This window comes from Talpa occidentalis, unplaced genomic scaffold (genome assembly GCF_014898055.3).
Source record: "Talpa occidentalis isolate TD23 unplaced genomic scaffold, MPIMG_talOcc4v2.1 talOcc4.15, whole genome shotgun sequence".
Classification (NCBI taxonomy): Eukaryota; Metazoa; Chordata; class Mammalia; order Eulipotyphla; family Talpidae; genus Talpa; species Talpa occidentalis.
In genome coordinates, this window is record NW_023601543.1 from 38,123,669 (window position 1) to 38,147,828 (window position 24,160).

The window sequence follows — 24,160 nt, forward strand, 5'->3', positions numbered from 1 at the left end:
TTTTCATCTATGTATTTTATAACTTCAAGTCTTTAATCCATATTGAATTAATATTTGTATAAGTTGTGTGGTAATGATGTAGTTTCATCTTTGGCAGGTGGTTGTCCAGATTTTCCACATCATTTGTTGAAGAGACTTTTCTTTCTCCAATGTATACTCTTGGCTCTTTTTTCTTAGATTAACTCTCAATGTAAGTATGGGTTTATTTCTGACCTCTCAATTCTACTCTATGTATCTATTTTTATTTCAAAACCACACTATTTGATGACTATAGTTTTATAATATAATTTGAAGTCTGGGAGTGTGATACCACCATTCTTTCTCATGATTGTTATAACTATTTGTGTTTACTATTTTTGTGTATCTATTTTGATAACTATTCATGGTTCCATCTAAATTTTAGTAATATTTATTCTATTTCTACAAGAATGCCATTGAAATAGAGATTGCATTGTATACTTATTGCTTTGGGTATGGTCATTTTAACAATTTTAATTCTTCTAATTTATGAGTAGGGAATAAATTCATATTTTGTGTCTTTCAGCTATATCTAAGCATTTCCATTGTACAGTTCCTTCATATCTTCTGTTAAGTTTACTCCTAGATTTCTAGTTCTTTTGGTGTAATTGTAACTGGGACTGTTTTCTTTCTGTCTTATTTATTTATTTTTTTCAATATAAAAATGAAACTTTTTGTAATTGATTTTGTAACCTGCCAATAAGCTATACTGATTTATTGCAAGTAATAACTTTTCAGTGGAATTTTTAGGGTTTTCTATGTATGTTAACATGTGGTCAGCAGACAGTGACAGAAAACAGCCTCCTTTACTATAGCATGAGAAAAAATTAAATAACTATGTGTAAATTTAAATAAAGAGGGGAAAATCTTTTTTTTTAAGATTTATTTATTTATACAAGCACTGGGTACAGTCAGAAGCGCTAGGGGGTGAGAGAATTCACCAGAGCCAGAGCAGGGAACAGAACAGGCAGACTGATGTAGCACACTGCTGAGGGGAGCAGAAGGCGTGGCAGGAGAGGTCTGCATGCCATGTGGGACCCTTGCCGGCCGCCAGGGATCAAAACGGCGGGAAAGCAAAGGCTGCGGGAAGCTTTGCAGCCCAGCACTCAACCGCTGTGCCACCAAGGGAGGCCCAGGGGGAATATCTTTACAACAAAAACTTCAAGGCATTCTTAAAAGAAAAAGAAAATGACACACACAAAAAATGGAAAGTTATTCCCTACTTATGGACTGAAAGAATTATCATTGTTAAAATAGTCATCTTTCCAAAGCAATATACAGATCACTGCAGTACCTATCCTTGTTACAATGAAATTCTTCAAAGAAATAGAATATTCCAGAAATTTGTATGAAACCACAAAGAGCCCAAATAGACAAAGCAAGCCTAATAATAAAGGGAAAGGACAGAGGTACCATACTCACAGACTTCAAATTATATTACAAAGATACAATAATCAAAACATTATGGTATTGGAATAAAATTACACACAGACCTATGGAATACAATTGAGAACCAAAAAATAAACCACAGGTATATTGACAGCTTATCTAAAACAAATGACCTAGTCTACACATTGGAGAAAGGAAATCAACTTCAAAAATCATTGTTGGAGTGAATAAAATGGAGGGGATTATGTTAAGGAAAACAGGTCAGAAGGAGAAAGGCAAGTACCAGATGTTGTCACTTATATGTGGAATACAGAAAAATGAAACACAGGGTCAGATTAAACAAAAGTCATAATAAATCCTAGAAATCTGACTGTAGAATTGAAGCTACCAGAGTAGGCAGTGAAAAGAAGGAGAGCAAAATGGGATGAGGGTAAATTTGACTATGGTGGAGAACTATTCCTGCATTGATGGTGAGTGCGGTATGGAAACATAAACCCAAATGGTGTGATCCTATACTTTTTAATCATATACAGAGTTGTAAACAGATACTGCCTCAGTAAAAAAATATTTTTCATTTTCTTCCCAATTTATGTTTATTAAGGTAAAGTACATTTACATCTTTGTATCTGCTCTAGGAGTTATAGATTCAAACCTCCACAAATGCTATAATTTCACAGCTTGCCTACAAGTCCCCCAAGTATCCTCAACCATGTTCCACTGGGCCCTTGGCCTCATTCACTCTTCTCTAGAAGACTCCCCCTCCAGCCCCAAAAATACATTTTTAAAAATAGGTGAAACAGTGCCTCCCCGGTGGCGCAGCAGTTGAGCACTGGGCTGCAAATCTTCCCGCAGCCTTTGCAGCACCGTTTCGATCCCCGGCCACCAGCGAGGGTCCCACATGGCACGCAGACCTTTCCTGCCACGCACACTGCTACCCTCAGCAGTGTACTTCGGTCCTTCTGCCTGTTCTGCTCCCCGCTCTGGTTCTGGTGAATTCTCTCATCCTCCCACGCTTCTGACTGTACCTAATGCTTGTATAAATAAATAAATAAATATTTGAAAAAAATAAAAATGGGTGAAACATCTAAATAAACACTTCACCAAAGAAGACAAACAGGTAGCCAATGAACATGAAAAAAATATTCATCATTACTTATTATACAGCCACTATTACCTTGATCAAAAAACCCTATTACTAAGATAAATATTTTGAATGAATAAAATTCAAAAAAATGTTAATAGAAAATCTGAAAAGGAACATACCAAAGAATGAAACTGGACCACTACTTCACATCATATATAAAAATTAACTCTACATGGATCAAAGACTTAAATCCAATACCTGAACCCATACAATACACAGAAGGAAACAAGCACTGCACTCCATGACATTGGCTTCAGTGATGTCTTTGGGAACTCTACTCCAAACAAAAGGGAAACAAAAGTGAAAAATAAACAAAAAGGGCTACATCAAATTAAAGGTTTCTGCACAATAAAAGGTATTGTGACTAAAACAAAAGATACCCTACTGAATGACAGAATATAATTGCACATCATATACCCCACAAAGGGCAAATTTCCAATATCTAGAATAAACTCACGTAACTCAATATTAAGAAAACAAATAACCTAAACAAAGATAGGTGGAAGTCCCAAATGGATACTTTTCCAAAGATGACATGACTAAGAGGCAAACAAAAAACTGCTTATCAACATTTATCATCAGACAAATGCAAATCAAAACCACAATGAGAACCACCTCACACACATGTTGGCAAGGGTGAGCATTAAAATGAACACTCATACACTTTATGGGGATGTAGATTGGTCCAGTCTCTATGGAATATAGTATGAAGGTTTCTCAAAATATTAAAAATGGATGCATCATATGATCCAACAATTTTACTTCTAGGTGTCTATCCAAAGAATGCAAAAACACTAACTTGAAGGTCTATATGCAGCACTATTTACAAGAGCCCTGTTATGGAAGCAATCTAAGTGCCCAAAGACAAATGAGTGGATTAAGACAACATGACATATACACAATGGAATACTACTCAATTGTAAAACATTATTAACTCCTGTCATTTGGGACAGCATCTGGAGGGAATTATGCTAAGTGAAATAAATTAGAAGGAGAGACAAATACAAAATGGTTTTGTTGATATGTGGAATACAGAGAAACAAAAAAAAGGGTCAGACAAAAGACCTAAATAAGCAGTCATCAAAAGAAGACAAAGAGGATGGCCAACAGACACATGAAAACATGTTCATCATCATATATTACAGGGAAATGCAAATCAAAACCATAATTGGATTCCATCTCACACCTTTGACAATGGCCCATATCAAAAAGACCAAGAACGGTATTGGCTAGGATGTGGAGAAAAAGGGACTTTTTTTACACTGTTGGTGGAAATGTAGATTTATCCAGCCCCTAGGGAAAGCAGAGTGCGTGTTTCTCAAATGATTAAAAACAGAGATACCATTGCAGGGCCCTAACCTAAAATTGCTCATTTAAAAATCACCTTTCATATCTCCTTCTATTTTTTTATACTCACAAATATTTATTTCACTTGAATTTTCTTGAGATCTGTAACCTTTAATTCCTTGATATATTTATAAACAAATACATATTTACAATATGTCAGCATCACCTGAGCAGTTTTATCTTCCAGGCCAAACCTTTCAGATGATATACACTGAAATATCTTATTTATTTGTTCTATGAATATATCTTTAATGTTGGTCATTATGTTAATCATACTCTGGTAGTGAAGTCAGTTAAATATCCACAACATTTTCAAAATCCCTTGACAGAAAACACATACATATGTTCTCAAACACATTTTCTAAGGTCATTAATTTGCAGGTACTATATTTCTTGCACCCCAAACTGTGTCTTCTAACACTCCATATACCATATAGATAATTAGAAATGAATTGATAACTGTGGTTCCTGTACACATATTTTGAAGAATAACAAATATTCACCAAGACCCAAATCAAGACAAAATATATGTTCTTCAGTTTAAGTAAAACTTATTGACTGAAAGGGTTACTTATCCTTTAACAGAAAATTAATGCTGTCTGTTTCCAAAAACTTGGGAAAAAATGAAAATATCTAACATTAATTGTATATTGTCTAAAATTAATCTCATTTTGATAACTCAAGAGGTACTTAAAGCTCTTGCCTTCACTTGAAATAATCATGAAAAAATATATGCTGGTAAATAAATGCTTTGGTCATCCCTCAAATAAATTTACTTATTATCTTTTTTAATAATCAAGATAAAGCTTTCTATGTAAAATAACCATCTGGAAAAACTGATGGTCAGGTTTGTAGATTCATTCCTCACATTTAGATTTATTTGCTTAGGTCAAGTTGGCAGCAGAGACATGATTAAACATTGATTCAAAGTAAGATACTGACATTTTAAGATATTAACACATATCTTACTAAAAGTACTGCAATATTGAGTATGTAATAGATTTGTAAGTGGCAGGGCTGAAACCCTCCCTTGACCCCTGTAATAGTCTGTTTGGGGAAACATAAACATGTGCTTGAAATGTGTATATATAAAATTAAGATGTGTTTGACTCCATGCAATTGCATTGATGAATTCTTTCCACTATGTTTAGCTTAAAGTTTTAAAAAACTGAGGTGATGGCTGACCAAAATCTGAAGTACACTAAGACCCCTCCCCCACCTTTTTTTGTCTTTAAAAAGTGAGATTTCTTCAGTGAAGTGTTTTAAAAACGCACCTTTATTAGCTGGTAGTTTTGAACTCCGTTTATTCCTACATCAGGGTCAATGGCCGCTGGTAGAGCATATCGAGAGTTTATAGCCGAGTTCTCCGGAATTGATATGTTGATAACCGTTGCTGGGAATAATGGTGCATTATCATTTATATCTTCTATCATAAAACGTATCTTAACCAGTCTAAATATTTCATCCGGTAAAATGGCAACCTCCACTTCATAAAAACAACGGGCTTCCACCAAGGTAGTGGCACACAGTTTCTCACGATCTATGCGCGCTCCTGTAGTGAAGATTTCACCAGTGCCCTCTTCGATTCGAATCAGTGGCACATCCCCAGTCTTGTACACTAGCTTGAACTGCATAGGAGATGTTAAGGATTTGTCTGGAATCAGCGACAAGTTGAGGTCTTTCAGCAACTCACCTATCAGGACGTTTTCTGGCATTTCTTCTCTTACAGTGTAGTTCTTCTCCTGGGCGCCAGACTGAAACACAACGCATGCTAACAGGACCGCAAATATATACGTCCCAGACAACAAGTCCATACTAGGCACAATTGTTGACAGTTCTTTGTATCAACCCACAGAAATCTGTCAAATGGAAAAAAAAGAGAGAGAAATAAGAGAAAGAGGAAGAAGAACTTAATAAAGCCATTAAATGCATATTAACTAAATGTCCAGCTTTAAGTAAAAATCACTGAGTGAATAGTTGGCACAATCAGCAAAAATAATGACAAATTTGTTTTGAATATTACACATTTTTACATTAAGATAAAAAATGAAACAAGATACCTACAGTATTTAAGAAACTCAGAATATTTGTAAAAGTGTTCACCACTGATAAAATGTATAACATTATAATTCACCAAGATAGTAAGTATAATTTAAAATATTTAACTTAATTAAAGAAAAATAGTTATTTACTATCAATCACAAAATTATAATGATTTGTTGTTTATTAGGGCTTTTAAGTGTAATTATTCTATTGTTAATGAATGATTTATACAATATTCCTATTCTGGGCATCAAAATGTAAATGTTCATTTAGATAAGTAGAAGAAAAAGAACTATGACATATGAAGACGTCAGGAAGAGTGGATTAAAGAAAAGTTCTTTCAGAGGGGAGAGGGTTTATATGACAGGAAGAAATATTGTGTGAAAAAAGGATTAATGTTTTCTGTCTTTGGATGAGAGGAAAAATAATAAATATAATCCATTGGTTGTTGGCAAAGGGCTATTAGAACTTTTGATGGTGGGTGTGATGTGTTATCACACATTTAAAGAGGTGGGTGAAACTTTGTAAACCAATGTTACCTCAGTAAAAACAGAAACAGAAGTAGGTAAAAATTATATTGAGCAACTTCTAGATCAACATTAGCAACTGCTTACAAAAGTATTCTAGGGAAAAAAGTTTTCAGAAGCTAGTGAATTTCATATGTTTGGAGGTACTAACATAGAACTTGGACCACCACTTTATATCTACCTATTTCTCATACACATTCCAAATATTCAGTAGAAGTGGCTTAGAAGACATCCGAAATCTGAGAATTTGTATATATATTTTACAGAAAGTAGCCCATATAAAAATGGGTTTTCACATATGCAAACTGATGTAAGAACTACCCACATAAAAAATAAGAGAGACAAATAGATTTACTTTATCAAATTAAAATGGTGTGTCAACATTTTTTCTGGATGCCTTTTCCCCCACTGCTATTATTTTTCACTCACTGAGAACTACCAAATCGTTGTAGTTCTCCAGTTCTCATGACATTCAATAAGGAATATTTCCTTATTATTTGCATTTCTTCTTCTAGTTTCCTTCTCAATTCTAATCTTGATTTGATTTTTTTTATATATGCTCAATACGTTACATTAAATATCTTTTAACATGAAACAGTTTAGTGTCCTTATGGAAGTAAGGTCTAGATAATTTTATACAAACACGAGATGAAATTTGTATCACACTGCACTAACCATTATCAAATGTTACATTTTTATAACTAAATAAGGATTAATCCAGCTATCCATATATTCAGAAAAAGTTTAATGATGAGCTAACGATGGCCATTTAAAAATCCATTACAAAAAACTTTAAATGCATATAAATATCTACTTAAGGCGTTTTTAACATTTATTGGTAATAATAACAAAATATTGGTAATAGTTCTAAAAACAGGAGGACTCATGAACTGAAATAAATAACTTGCTGTGGATATTATGCTCCAACTATAAAATATGTATTACATTCAATAATATTCCCCCTGCCACATCTGCATTTTAAAAATTATTCACATGGAAGGTCAGAGGACACAAAAATGGGTGGAAAGAATACTTCTTTTTTCAATAACTAATAAATGCATTTGTTGCAACAATTGAGATTATATATCATGTATAGTCAAGAAATAAAATGAATAAATTTAAAATATCATAATTTATAAATTATTATCACAGCACTAAAAAGTTGTATATTATGGACCCAACCACTTTCCTGTATTGAATGGTTGCTAGTATTTATAAAATACTTTAAGTATAATAGTGAGTTACTCTAATGCTGAAAACATTCTCTATCCTAGTAAACAACACAAAAAGAATTGCGCCTGTGGTATTTTTAGCATCATTTTCTCAAATGATGAGCATTGGGATTAAATAATAAGGAAACCTTCTCAAGATTCATTCTCTTGTGAATTATTGGCCATATACTCCTTTATGAGAGTAAATATACCCCATTGATACTTGTATGAATCAATATGCATATATATATGTGTGTCATATTAGTTGTGAATCTAGAATTTCTAAAAAATTGGTTGTCTATATGTGTGTTTTATAAATAGCATGCAAACAAAAGCAAAAATAGAAATAGGACAGTGGCAGCTGGTATTGAAACTACCACTCTATTCTTATATTACCCTTAGGTATTACACAATATTACAACTGGCAGAATACTACAGACCATTTTTTAAAAACATTGCATGCGTGTTGCAATATCGCTACACAAGAGAAGGATTTAAGAAAATGATCTAATTCCAAACAGTCTTCCTCTCTCAATCCATTTTAAATTTGTTCTACTCTAATGTTAGTAATCTCATCAAATAAGACATTTTTAAATATATTTTCACAACTTGAAATTCTTCCAGAGGATTTTAAAAAACAGAAAAAAAAGTAGGAAAGAGAGTACCATTTCCAACCTTAAGTGAATATATGTATTGCAACCTACATGGAATGTTTACCCTCTAGTTTATCAATTTATTTATACAATAAATATTTATTAAGAAATTTTTATACACCAAGCACTGTTCTAGGTACTGAGAATAACATCAGTGAACAAATCATACAAATCCTTGCTTTTGTGGAGTTTGTATTTGGTAACAAAAAATAATCCAGAATGTCTTTAATTCAGTGATAAACATGTATTAAAAAAAATAACTTGTTTCTATCAAGTGGTAAACATGCATGGCTAAAAAACTTAAATCTCCAAATTACAACTCCAACCCTTATTTTTACCACTTAGAAATTTATAGTTATCTGTAATATTAAAAATATTTTTATTTAAATGCCAAGTTTTTTTTTTAATTTATTTATTTATTTATTTATTTATTTATTTATTTATTTATTTATTTATACAAGCACTGGGTACAGTCAGAAGCACAGGAGGGTGAGAGAATTCACCAGAGCCAGAGTGGGGAACAGAACAGGCAGAGTGACGAAATACACTGCTGAGGGGAGCAGTGGGCGCGGCAGGAGAGGTCTGTCGAGCCATGTGGGACCCTCGCCCGTGGCCAGGGATCGAACCGGCGCTGCAGAGGCTGCGGGCAGCTTCGCAGCCCAGTGCTCAACCGCTGCGCCACCAGGGGAGGCCCTTAAATGCCAAGTTTAATCCCTTGAATGACCAATACCGTAATCTTGTTACTAAAATAGGCATATAAACAGCCCCTGATTAGTTTATGGAAACCTGATGAATTTAACTCAAACATTCAGGGAAACTATTCCTATATACGTTATCTTTACTTGGTTTCAATTCTCTCCCTCTCTCTCTCTCTCATATGAATAAATGATAAGCTAACATTAAATTTATTTACCTTTCATCCACATCAAACAGAACTCCAGCTTTAGCCTAAGGTTGTTTTTAAAAATTGATGAGGGAAGCACAGTAGAAATGGATATAGAGCATCAAAATTTTCTACAATTGTCAGTAGTGCCGGTATTATTTAAGCGATGCCTTTTATAGGCTATACATAGTGACTGAGTAGGCAATAGTCTTTACATAATGGTACAGAATCAAGGTGATCTGAGCAAAACAGAAACAAGCAACTCCAAAATTTTAAAATATGTAAGGCAAAAATGCAAGTTAACTTTATAGTTTCTGAGAAGCTTAGATCCAAAAAGATAGGTACGGCAACTAAATATTTACTCTGTGAAACCATGCAAACTTGGGGGAAGTCATGTTTCATGGGTCCTTACACACACTCACAATTGCAAGAATTAACTCAGGCTCAAAGTGCAACAAACAATAAGTTTTATTAACATAAGGGAAATTGGGGCACAAGAAAGAGTTTCTGTGGCCACAAATGGCTGGCTATTCTTCCCCAGATAGTGTTCATAATGTCCAGTAGGCCAAACCAAAAGTTGCTCATACATGATGGAGTTGTCCCTTCAATGAGAGCCTTGAACAGGTGACACACTGATAAATGATGCATCAGGCCCCAACTCACGGTGGCAGCTGGAGGTGGTCACAGGTGGCACTGCTGAGACTGCACCACAGGAGCCAGCAGCAGCAATCCAAATGCTGGTCTAGGCAGTGCCAGATGCAACAGTAAGAGGTGGAACTAGATATGCAGAGTTAGGAGTGGTGGTCAGGTGATGTTCCAGAGAATCAGAAGTGGTAGATAGCATTTAGAGGTGGCTGGGCACAGGCCAGCAGTGCCGGTCAATGCTAGTCAACGCTGGCCGGCAGGCAGCAATATGGATGATCAGGCACCAGTGTTACAGCTCTTTAGAGATGCTGGGTATAGGCCAACACCAGACAGTTCTTTTAGAGGCACCAAGCACAGGCCAGTGGTGCCAGTGGGTTGAAGGATAAGGCACCAGCAGTCAGGTGGTGGTTTGACATGGAGATCAGATGTAAAGGTCTCAATGAATTAGTCTCTGAAGTGAAAGTCTCAATGAATGAACGTCTGAAATAAAGGTCTTAATAAATGTGTCGAACAAGATTTTTGGAATCCATTTGATGCCCCCATTTATATCCTTTACAAGGTGCCTATCTTTCAAACATGATTGGCCCATTTTCAAATGTGGCCCATTTCCAAGACTTGATTGGCACCAGTGTGAGCTCAAACCTGATTGGCCTATTTTCCAAACTGTGCCAATTTCAAAATTGAATTGGGCCAGTGTGAATTCAACCCTGATTGGTGTGTTTTCAAAATTATGCCAGCTTCAAAATCTGAATGGAGTCAGTTGGATTCAAACCTGACTGGTGCATCTTCAAAACTGGCATGGGATTCAAAACCCAAATATAGCTATTTTGTGAAATCGTGCCCTGCACTGGGTTTGGTTGCCTCATGCTGGGGTCACAGTTCCCCTGCATCTCCAAACCAGGAGCCACAGGGGCTCCTCTAACATATGCAAGTCTAGATAATTAAAACTACAAAAGTGATGTTGAAATGCTTTGTCATAAGAATTTCAAGGCATAATTTCCTTGATAAACTTGTTACATTTTCCTCATTGTAGTGATGTGCTTAATTTGTGATATGCTTAAACTAATTCTATATGAATAACTTACATGCTACAATAGCAAATTGCTAAAAATAAATAAAACCCACTACATATTTAGATATTATACAAACATAAAAAATATCATGCTGTACATAATTCTATCTCCACTTGGCTCCCATCACTTGGCTTACTCTAATGTACTATGAACTCAAAAAATGTATCAGTAAACAATCAGTATGTATTATATATTTGCTTCTATGTTCTTGTTATCATGCAAAGTCAAAGCTGCTTTCACAGACTAAGAAATCAATAAGGTGGTTCTTCAGGTTTACTGGAAACAATGTAGACTATTGTAAGAAAAGTTACCATATCTGGAGAAAGACAAACTGGAGAAACAAATGAGTCTAATACTTTCAGAGTGCTTGGCCACAAGGAGAGTGGGATCTGTACATAACCTGTCCTATTTGACATGACTAATTCCTTGTGTTTTGAAATTTCAAATGCCAATATGAAAGACATCGTTATATACTTAAATTCTATAAAATTGGTCTTTTATTCAATTTTATTCCACAAAGGACTCATTTATTGTATTACTTTTGTTATGTGTCAAATTTTCACATTATGGTTACACTTTGCAAACTCAAGCCTCTTGCAAATACAGAATTGTGATGAATTATGTTCCAACTACCTGTAATGGCCTTGAATAAATCAGGATAAACTGTGAGTCACTGAGGAATGAAAGGGACAGTTGAAAAGAATGGGGGTACCAAGGAGACACAAGGAATAATTTGAAGGATCAGGAGGAACTAGGATAATGAGTATTCATAGAGTCTAGGCAGGAAAAGGATGGATGAAAAACAATAGGGTGAGGCAGGGATTAGGCTGACAGAGATGGGGAACCTAAAGGCTATTGGGCAGACCTTTGGAAGTTATAGAAATATAAAAGTACAAGGAGGAATTTATTGAAACTGAAGATGACTTAAATAAATGAAAGACTTCAAGGTCTGAAGGACTGCAAAGGACGGTAAAGGTGTGAGAATATTTGATGGTCTGGGAAGTATTGGCATCATCGAGAGTGTATTTGAATACCTGAAGAGCATGATGTGAAAAGATAAAGGAGCAATGGAGATAAGAGGGAACAATGAATATAACCACATAAAAAGTAAAAGAATATCGTTCAAATATTTTTTCCCTATTAAAGATAGATTTCGTGAGAAATTTCACATTGACTAGAACTTTTAAAATATTCCTTCTTTTAGCAATGCAGAGGGGAGGGGAGCTGCTGTGGGAATGAATAGTTCACTCATGTCACATGGAAGAAGAGAGAAAGTGAAAATGGGAATTTCAGACAAAAATTATATACATTATTTTAAAGTATACTATACATTATCATATCATGAGTATTGTGAGAAGGTTGAGCATTTGTACCGAAGGCTACATTAATCACAAAGTCTAAAAAATGATTTCTGAAAATATGAAAATATCCATGACATTTTGAATATCAAATTTCATTTCCTAAAACAGAATCTGAAACAACCTTTATTCACTAAAGTGGAAATTGAGGGGATGGACTATTAGTTTACTTACTCAAATTATCATCCTACCAGTGCAAGAAATTCCATGTATCTATTCACTAGAATAATCTCTTGTTCGCTAGTTTGGTATACATTTGTTGAGTGCCTTCTGTGTAGCAGGAAATGGAAAGGCAAAAACATGGAGGAACAGTCCCTTCACAAAGGGTATTTAAAAGGGGTGCTTATTGTGAAAATTGTTACTTCCGAAATTTATCTGTACATGCGTCATGTTAGGTCTTCATAGCTTACCATTGGGAGGGCTATACTTTACTATATTTTCTCATGATTGTTCCTTTGGAAACTGACAATATATTGATGGCACATGTGGTCATCCAAGTCAACAGAGATATTTACCGCAATTTGTGGATTTTTTTTGTTGTTTTACAGCTATCCCCACATGGTATCAATTGAAATATAGCCTATACTTTACTCTCATTTATTTTCACTGTTAATATTTTAAGCCTGAAAATATTTTAAGAAAGAGAAAAGTTCCTGGCCTCCCCGGCGGCGCAGCGATTGAGCGCTGGGTTGCGAAGCTGCCCGCAGCCTCTGCAGCACCAGTTCCATCTCCGGCCACCAGGTAAGGGTCCCACATGGCGCGAGAGACCTCTCCTGCTGCCCGCTGCTCCCCTCAGCAGTGTACTTCGTCAGTCTGCCTGCTCTGCTCTCCCCTCTGACTCTGGTGAATTCTCTCACCCTCCCGCACTTCTGACTGTACCCAGTGCTTGTATAAATAAATAAACCTTTAAAAAAAAAAAAGAAAAAGAAAAGTTCAAACATTAAAAAATAGGATTTTAAATAAAATTTGTACTCATGAAAATCCCAATGGAAGTGTGACTTATATATTTAACATATCTGAAATATCCCAATTAAATATCTGAATTAAAAAGCAATTTCTTACAGTTCTCATAATGCTCTGCAAGCATCTGTGTGGTGGGGGTGAAGAAAGAGACAAGAAGAAAAAGGTATTTGCCTCCAGTGCAATGTCATCTGTTGAAACTTAAATAATATAGATGCACTAAAAAGATTGGCCTTTAACAAACCAAATGCTACTTTATGTGGAAGGTTTGACAGCAGAACCTTCAAGTCTCTTTAGTTTCAGAAATGCAAAAATTCTGTAGTCCCTAACAGACAGAGTGCTGTTATCAGTAAATGTTTTAGGACTCTGAAAAGTAGGAACAAAATATTCCAGGAATTCAAAATGTAGTGAAATCTCTGCTATCCTAATCCATCTGCTAAGGGAAGCTTAAATCAAAATGTCATCTGCACTAATTGGGCTTTATACATTAGACTGTTATATCAGTTCCACAAAACTAACACATTGAATTGGGAATCTGCAGTATCAGAAGATCAAAGAGTGGGATATTTTAATTCCAGATACTACAAATAGGAATTACATGTGATCTTAACCATTAGCTAGTTGAATTTATTTCCTGATGTTAAAGAGACTAGTCATACCTTGAATACTGACTACATATCACTAAGGATTCATAATTACCTATATATTAATTTCAGTTGTATTTTTTCAAAACTGATCATAACTACAATGCTTCTTCATTGCAATTCATACTATCTTGCAAGGCAATTTCTAAATCTATAAGATGGATATCAAAATGTCTCACCCAAGCTTGTCAGCTTCTTACAAGACTACAAAGATGAAAGCCCAATTAATAGATGGGCAGCAGATATGAACTGACTATTCACCTAAGAAATATCCAGAAGGCCAAAGGACATATGAAATAAACATTCATTGTCATGTCTATGAGAGATACAGGTTAAAACCATAATGAAATACCATCTAATGTTTGTGAGAATGGCACATATTGAATAGCCCCCCAACAATAGGTGTTGGAGAGGATGCAAAAGAAAATGGTATTTCACTGTTTATGGGGATATAAACGGAAGCAACCTTTATGGAAAACAATATGGATTTGAATTTACCTTACACAACTAAAAATGGAAATCCTATACAACACAATATACTACTCATGGACATCTATCCAAAGAATATGAAGCCATCAACACAAAAACCTGTTCTACAGTGTTAATAGCAGCCTTATTTATGATAGTTTGGACATGGAATCAGTCTAGATGTCCATTGATGGATGACTGGATCAGGAAGATGTTTTATATCCACACCATGGAGTATGATATATCCATGAGAAAGGATGAAATGTAACCATTTTTTTTAAAAAATGGAGGGGATTTGAGAGAATTATGTGTAGCAAAGTAAGTCAGTAAGATAACTCTTCAAAGCTTCTACACAGTAAAAGAAACTAACAGTAAAACAATGAGACACTCTACTGAATAGGAGAATATATTTGTACATTGTACATCTGACAAAGGGTTGATAGCCAAAGTCTACAAAGAACTTGTACAACTTAACAAAAAGAAAATGAATATCCCAATCAAAAAGTGGATACAACTAGATAGGAACTTCTCCTAAGACATACAGATGACCAACAGGTACATGAAAAATGGTCATCATTATTTATCATAAGAGAAATGAAAATCAAAACCACAATGACATACTATCTCCTTTTGAGAACAGCCCATCTCCAAAAGACCAGAAATAGCAAAGTCAGCAAGTGTGTGGAACACTTGAACACTGTTGGTGGGAATTTAGACTGCTCTAGTTTCTATGTAAAAGAGTATGGAGGTTTCTCCAAATATTAAAAATCTACCATATGGTCCAGCATTCCACCCAAAGAATGCGAAAACACCCATTTGAAAGGATATATGCATTCTTATGTTTGTTTCAGCACTACTTACAGTAGCCAAGTTATAGAAACAATCTAAATGCCCATGCACAGAGGAGTTGTAGAAAAACATGATATATATACACAATGGAATACTACTCAGCTATAAAAAAAGATAAACTCTTGGTTATTTACAACAACATGGATGGAACTGGAGGTGATTATATTAAGCAAAATAAGTCAGAAGGAGAAAGACAGCCAGATGGTTTCCCTTATATGTGGACCAAAGATAAACAAAATAAAACATCATTCAAAACAAAATCAATAACAAATCTAGAAATTTTACTGATTAATTGATGCCACAAGGTAGGTAGTGGAGAAAGTACTGTAGATAGGAGGCCTATGGACTGTAATGGAGGAGTGTGGGTAGCTTTTTAATGGGTGTAGTGTGATGACATACTTCTGAGGAGAGTTGATCTTATGCCTCTGAATCAAATGCAGTATTGTAAGTTACTGTTTCCTCAATTAAAAAAATAAAAAATTAACTGAAAGAAATATTTAAATTTTAAAAATGCAGACACATACTTACAGGTGTGTGTATATACATATACTTAAATATTCTATGTATATGTGAAATATGCAATATTTTTATCAAGAGAGCCAAGTGTATACTTTAAAGAATTCCATAAGGATGTACAAAGAATCTACATTTTGGGAGAAGCAGAATTTTGTGTCTCAAAATTCATCTTCTCTGTATACTTGTTTATTTTGTAGAAATTAAATTCTGCAAAATAACTGCTACATTTAAATATGTTGTTATTAGCATTTTTAAACATGTCAAGATAATACAAATTTAAATCTGTGGAGTAATTTAAATAAAATTATTATTTTTTATATTCATAAAACTATTCATTAGACTAAGGTAGGATAGTTATCACTATTTAATTTGTCACAAAAGGAAACTGCAAATTCTAAGGAGTAATGTCAGAAAGTGAATTAATCAGTATTTTTGCCACTTTGATTTTCATGCATGGAAATTGATTATTTTTCTTAGTCATTTTTCTATAGTTATATTTACTAGTTTTCAAAAATTGTTATTCTTGCATCATTTTCTGGGACTGAGTTAGTTCCTCAGGAAAACTGGTCTCTGAGTTGGGTCAAGTAATATATCTTTAAACAATGTCTTTTATAATGGCATTTTATAGTACAACTATTATTTAAATAGGTCTTTCAAAAAGTTGCATGCTTGCTAAATTATTGCAAAATCTGGCAGTTTAAAACTATATGGAAATATTCAGTTTAACAACAAATAATTACACTTTCAACTATATTTTTTGACCAGATAAAGTAATCAGTTTAGAAATAAAATATCATTTCAGGGCCTCCCCGGTGGTGCCGCGGTTGAGCGCTGGATTGTGCAGCTGCCCACAGCCTCTGCAGCGCCCTGCCAGGCGAGGATCCCATATGGCGTGCAGACCTCTCCTGCCGCACCCACTACTCCCCTCAGCAGTGTACCTCGGTCCCTCTGCCTGCTCTGCTCCCCGCTCTGGCTCTGGTAAATTCTCTCACCTTCATGCACTCTGACTGTACCCAGTGCTTGTATAAATAAATAAATATTAAAAAAAAAGAAAACATATCATTTCAGTCATGAAACAAAGAAATTCTGCAACCACATACATATTGACCAAGTAAGTAGTCATTTGGGAATGACGAAAACATATTTATTTAAAATAGTTTTTTTTTCAGATAAACCAATAAATGCATTATTTTACAAAATATTTGTTAAAATAAATTTTAATATACACTTTAACATCTTTAAATAGCCTTTAATTTTTTCTTACTTCCTCACCGGTTAATATAAATGAAGAAAATCACTTAAACTATAGTTTTGTTATTTCATGTTTGATAGTGTCCTTTGTAGATAAATAATATTACGAATCACCACAGAAATCCAAATTTGAAATGATACATTTTATCAAAATATCATCTAAAACAATTTTGATGGATTTTTAAAAAAAGTTCAGGTTAATTTTATAAAGAATGTGAAAAACCTTGTATTTGGTAAATATGTAGAAGATATATTAATGTCGCTTAGGCTGTCAACCAATATTCTTTATTTGTACTCTTGCCGCAGGATTGCCATAGTAAGAAACAAAGTGTCCACTGTTTAGCAAATAGTAATAGGCTTTATCAGTAGTCACACTATCCATATACAATTGAAAAAAGCACATTAGTCTCCACTCCGGTTATTTGAACTTCTACTTCCAAGATTATTTACATATTAGTAAATTGCTATAGTCAAAACCCTATTTAAATAAAATATGAAGGAAATAAAGATCTATGTTTCTGCAAAAACCTTGATACTTTCAGCAGCTTGATTAATCTTAATAGGTTTTCTAGATATATAAAAATTAATGAAATAATGGTAACTACTATTTTATTAAATATTTGTTCCATACCAAGTACTGTACTAAGTAGATCTGAATCAGCAATCCTATGATATATGTACTCTTATTGTTACTTCTATTTACATATGAGGACATGAGACTTTAAAAAATTAATTTATCCAAGGTCACAGTTATTAAGCTGTGCAGCTAGAGTTGAAAGTAAATGTATTTGACTCCAAAGTTTAAGCTCTTAGCTATGACACAAACTTTAAACAAGACAAAATATGTTTGTGTTCACTTAAACAATTTCATTTTTTTTAAAGATTTTATTATTTTTTTTAAGATTTATTTATTTATTTATACAAGCAGTGGGTACAGTCAGAAGCGAGGGTGGGTGAGAGAATTCACCAGAGCCAGAGCGGGGAGCAGAACAGGCAGAAGGACTGAAGTACACTGCTGAAGGGAGCGACGGGCGGCAGGAGAGGTCTGCTTGCCATGTGGGACCCTTGCCAGCCGCCAGGGATCGAACCGGCACGGCAAAGGCTGCGGGCAGCCTCGCAGCCCAGAGCTCAACCACTGTGTCACCGGGGAGGCCCTAAACAATTTCTTAAATTAGAATCTCAATCAATAGTATCAAGAGAGTAAAAAAGATCAATTCATGCCATTTGGGGCAACGTGGATGGAACTGGAAGGGATTATGCAAAAGTAAGCAAGCATGAAAAAGGTAAATACATCGAATGGTTTCACTTACATGTGGAATATAGAGAAACCAAACATAGGGTCCAAGACACAACTTGACCCAGGAGGTGAAGGGAAAGGGCAGGGGTTAAAATTGGGGGAGATGGGTGAAAACAGGAGTGTGAGTAGGGGGAAGAGCACAAGGGACCATGGTGATGGACTATGGGTGCTGTGGTGGTGGGAAAACTAGAGGGCCTACACTTGAGGGGAGAAATCATATACTATCCAAAAATTAACAACTATGTAGGAAAAAAGTAATTCATTTAAAAATAAAATAATTTAAAATTACACACACACACACACACACACACACACACACACACAGCTACACATAAAGACTGTCAAAAGGATCTCCAGGCAAAGAGCTGATCTATACGGAAATATAACTTTAGGAAAAATTGGAAAGAAACTGGATGGCAAACGGTTTTGCTAACAAAACTAATTATGCTAACAAAACTTTTTCTTAGGAAACACATTATTGTTATTTTCTGATAATTGTCTAAAAATTATATAGCGGTCTCATTCCATGTGTTTCTATAATCCATGTAAACACAGTAACTCTTCTGAAGAAAGAACTAAATATATCTTTTGATCAAAATACCTATCTTATTAGAAAACTGTCTACCCATTCAATAAGTAATTAAATTGGAAAATAGATTTACTTGATACTATCTCATTTGAAATTGATGTAGTATAATCGGCTAATTTGTACTCTGGACATTTATTGGAACTATGTTTCATTTTGGGGAACTTGTGATAATTATATGAGAAGTTTCAATTTTACAAATTTCAATTTTTCCAAAATATGCATTATTCATAAAGGTTTCTCCAACACTAATTTTTACTTAAGCCTTATGTAATGAAACAGATAAATATACATATGTGAGGAATATATTTCCCCACTGATAGCTTATTATAACTTGGGAGTTATTAACAGTAAAGCTATGATTACTCCCTTTCAGTAAATCTCCTGGACTGTGCCCTTTGGTTATTAGGTTGAACCATATGAAATTGCTGATGTTCAACCAATTTTGCAATGCAATGCAAAATAACAATTGCATATGATCCTACTTAGCAGCTTATGCTTAAATATTTAATCAGAGTTCCCAATAATATTCAATTCTCTATATAATTCACTATATCAATCAGAAAAGAGTAATCCAAATATCTGGGAAATGTGCACACAGGATGTGCATAAAACCCATATCATGCATGTGAAATAATAAATGAATGGAAATCATCGAAATGCATGAGCTTTTTAATAATGTATTTTTTTAATGTGGAGTGAGAAGTAGGAGAATTACCCATTGAGATTTGAGGAAGGCACATCAGACAGTATAAAAGGTGTGAAAGTGAGAAGGCAAGAAATAAGAGGGATCAAAAAAGTTAAGTTTTAGTCAACAGGATTATTTTAATCCAATCTATATAGTATACATGTAGTACTAACATGGGTAACTATAAAGACAAGCCAACAAAGACAAGCTGGAAGAAAATTGTCTATATTTTATTTGTTGTATTTTTTTAAAGATTTATTTTTATTTATTTATACAAGCACTGGGTACAGTCAGAAGCACGGGAGGGTGAGAGAATTCACCAGAGCCAGAGCAGGGAGCAGAGCAGGCAGAAGGACCGAAATACACTGCTGAGGGGAGCAGCGGGCGGCAGAAAAGGTCTGCGCGCCATGTGGGACCCTCCTCCGATGGCCTGGGAGCAGCCGGGGATCGAACCGGCGCCGCAGAGGCCGCGGGCAGCTTCGCAACCCAGCGCTCAACCGCTGCGCCACCGGGGAGGCCCTAATTTGTTGTATTTCAGGCACTGACTGTCAAAATCAACTTAGGCAGCACTGTTGCTGCATCTCTTATAATGTATGCAAGCAGGATAACGTTTACATGTCTATCACTGTCCTTTAATCATGAATAACAAAGAGCATCTGCCCCATTTCAAAGCGGACCAGGTTTCGGAATTCCCTCTGTTAAGTATTTTCTCTAATAACCGCTTTGTCAAGAAAGCACATTGTAATACATCATTCTGCTTTGAATTCATTCAGGATATTATTGTTTCATTGGCCTCCTGTATTCTTGCATATAGTAAGTATCTTTTATTTTGCTGTCTACGCCTATTAGCCATATGTAACACCAAGAGAACTGATAACAGAAGCCTTGTTTTTTTTGTTTGTTTGTTTTTTTGTATAGAAGAACTGGGGTGTAGACCAGAGGTGCGGAGAGTGAAAGCATTCACCAGAGACAGAGTGGGGAACAGAACAGGTGGATTTACTGAAATACACTGCTAAGAGAAGCAGGTTGAGACAGGAGAGGTCTGCTGCCAACAGATGCCATTTTTAAAATGGGCTGAGAGTGCAATATTTGAAAACACTACAGTGACTCTATTTACACAATGAAAACTATTTTTATTAAACAAAAAATTAGTATTTAATGTTATGCATTATGTTAATACCACATATACTTTTACCTTTCTTAAAGTTAAAATAGTCTAGCTTTAAAATGTATTTTATCAATATGAAAATACATTTTAAATAAAGTGTTAAAGTAGTTTTCTCTCTACATAAAAGTAAAGTATGACTTTCCTGAATGAAAGGAATGTTTATTTTATTCTCAAAATCATGTTTAGCTATTTTCTTCCCTTTGAATATAATTAAGCTTAAACTTATTATTTCTATATATCTACTATTTCTATATATAAAATTTTCAATTAGTTCATGTTGAAATTTCTATTATTCAAGTACAATATGCAGCTCAGCTTATTTTCTGTTAATACATTATAAATGAGAAAACCCTCAGAGCAACTCAATAGCCTTGTCATGACTAGTTATAAAATAAATGATTATCCTTAAAAGCTCATTTTGTTTCAAATGTTTGAAATTATCTTCAAAATTCTGTTTTGTTATAAAATAAATGATTAAAAGTCTGGTTTTAAATTCTTCGGAGTTGTATAAATAATACTCCTACTGATCAAGATTACATTATTTGAATATCAGATGGGATGATGATTTTTTTAAAAGCATTTATGTTTTTTAAAAAAGAATGAATAACTTTTTAATTAAACTAAATATTCCTGAAAGTTGAATATAAGGCATCATATACTTAAATTGAATTATCAACTGCATATATTTCTATTAGGACTGGTTTCTTTTGATTTTGTCATTTTCAGGAGTCAGTGATACCAGCTGAAAGGATCTTAGTTTTCAACGGAAAGTTATTGCAGAGTCCTCTGCCAGATGAAAAATGAAAGGTATATAAACATAATTTTATTCAGAAAATCATTTTAATTACAAAAAAATAATCTATCTTGCATCACCTTTGTTCAAAATTTTAGTCAAAAAATATATGTCTATATGCTGCTTTATCAGGAGACATCTATACAAATGACATCTCAAAATCTGTCTTATTCTCCTGGGCATCTCCAAGCAAACAAAGATCAAGCAAGTTATGGGACCAATATTTTCTTTGGAAATGTAGATATAGATAGATATAGAAATAGATCAATATAGATATAGATAGGTAGAGGATATAGATCTTTAATCAAGTGTGTAAAAATAATTATTGTAGGGAAATGTTCATTTATTTTTAACCATAATCTTCAGTTAAATAACTGTATTTTTCAGTTATTGTTAATGCTAGTTTTGAGGATCAGCTTATCAAGTAGGTAAATGTTTCCTAGGAGAAAAGCTAAGAAATGTTATTGACAATTTTTGTCCCCTTTTGTCATTTAAATAGCTAACAACTTCACATGTTTGCCTTCAGTAAATTGTAAATGGAGGATTTTTTTCTATGTTGACTTTTTTTTTTTTTTTACCACACAGCTAACAAACATACCTGTATAGTGGTTTCAAAACATTCTGCTAAAAAAATAAGCACCTAGAAATTTTCTCTGGAAATCAAATTAAGTTAAACACATTGAGCTTATTTCTTAAGAGAATTTTAGAATGTATTCTATTCAGAAGGAATATAGGACAGGTAAAAAGGGGGAAAATGTAGGCCTATGACTATGACAGATAAAATTCTGTTTGTTCATCATGAAACCTTTAAATTCTGAAAAAAAGAGAGGTAATATTAATATCCAAAAGATATTTTAATTGAAACAAATACACAAGAGTTGAAAATACAATATTATGACGTGTTGACAGACTATTTCCTTGCATTTTTTAAAAAGTTAATTTATATCCTGAAAAGCAGCATGACCTTTGAAAGTATGTTAGCTGAGCAAAAGCTTGCAGCTCAATTCCATTTAATTTATTATAATCTAAAGTGTTGGACATTTTTAACAGAAGAACAAAACCTTTAAAATAAACAGGGAAAATATTCAATTTGTGGTAAATAAATAAAACGTAAGTTTCATAAATGGAATCATTCATAGTGTTTATGGAACATTAAATCTTTACTTCAAAATATTTTTGGATTCTAAGTAACAGGGGCATACACTAATGCTAAGATAACTATAAAACTTTTATAGCATCTCTTCAAAACAAAATTCATACAACCATGACAGATCTCAGTTGCAATACAAAAATATATTATAGTGAAATTTCAGTAAAGTTTAAATTGCAGCATAAAAACTTCATGTAATAGATTTATCTAATTAAAGATGAAAAAGTATTATAAAATATACAATGGCTTACAGAATTTAGGTTTTATTCAGGAAATTTGTCGATGTACGAACAAGTCTTTAATTTGACAAAAAGTCACCATTTTTGCTTAATGCACTTTCGTTTGGTATTTACTATCCAGATCTATGACCAAAATTATTCATAGCACTTTGGAACATTTCAGACTATATGACCACTACACATATAATATTGTGTTATATGTAATTATTTTTACTATGGTTATTAATGTGACAGTATGTTATAATGAAAAGCACAGTAGCCAAAGAGACCCAAATTCTGTTCCAAATAAACTAACTCTTCTGACTTTGGGAAAAATCACTTCAAAAACAATGGAACTTTCTGGAAAACAAACTTTAGATATGATTGATCACAGTTCACACAAACAATATTTGTATTTTATTAATTTATTTCAGAAAAAGTTCAAGCTACACATAAAGACACAAAAAAAGCTCAAAGGATTACCTAAGTAAAAAACAAAATGGAAAAATAGAAACAGAAAAAAATATTTTAATTGTGGTAATATTAGGGTTCTCCCCATCAGGTATCACTACCATAGTGACAGTTAAGAATGTTACTTAATATTGATAAACATGCATTTCACTGAAATGTCCCTAATTTCTCTACACGGAGTTACTAAAATTAGAACAGAGGGAAATGCCAAACACCAAACAAATTAAGTGTATATTTATCACACATTTCTAGTCATGAGTTACTACAGCATACTGCTTATCCTGTCAGGCCTGATTTTCTCATCACTATTTGCATTTTTTTTTCCTGCAGACTATGTATCATCATTTATGCTTCTAAATCTACTAATTATCTCCTGAGATTCATTAAGGAAACTAAACAGGGTTTGCTTCTCTGACAACAAAAGATATTTTTGTAATACCACCTAATAATCTAGTTGTTCCAAGGGAAAACGAAGCATTATCTCCCAGTGGGTAAAACTCTTCACCTCATGTAGTTAATTACTATTACAAATACCCATCTTATGAAAAATGCTTAAATGTAATTCAAATAAAATGAGAAACCTGACAATTCCCAAAGTTCTGGGCTTTCAAACATTGCCAGGAGTTACAGCCATACACCTTAGTTCATTATTTAGTATTCTATATTTAACCTGCCAGGATTTAACTAGGGCAATATAACTTAGTTCATTATTTAGTACTTAGCATTCTATAGCTAATCAACCTATAGCTATAATAGATATTCCGTTTTCCTCCCAAATATTCTCCCTCTCCACCTCTTCTCTCCAAAATT

At 33.9% G+C, this 24,160-nt stretch overlaps 1 protein-coding gene across 4 annotated transcripts in view; it reads right to left on the reverse strand.

Moving 5' to 3' along the window:
- Nucleotides 1-24,160, reverse strand: part of PCDH11X (protocadherin 11 X-linked) — a 248,463-nt gene that overhangs the window by 210,795 nt on the left and 13,508 nt on the right. For all 4 annotated transcript variants that reach the window (XM_054695654.1, XM_054695655.1, XM_037512216.2 and 1 more), the window contains exon 2: nt 5,173-5,757. In XM_054695654.1, the coding sequence (XP_054551629.1) occupies nt 5,173-5,712 (540 nt within the window). In that variant the 5' untranslated portion in view covers nt 5,713-5,757. The remainder of the gene's footprint in view (nt 1-5,172; nt 5,758-24,160) is intronic.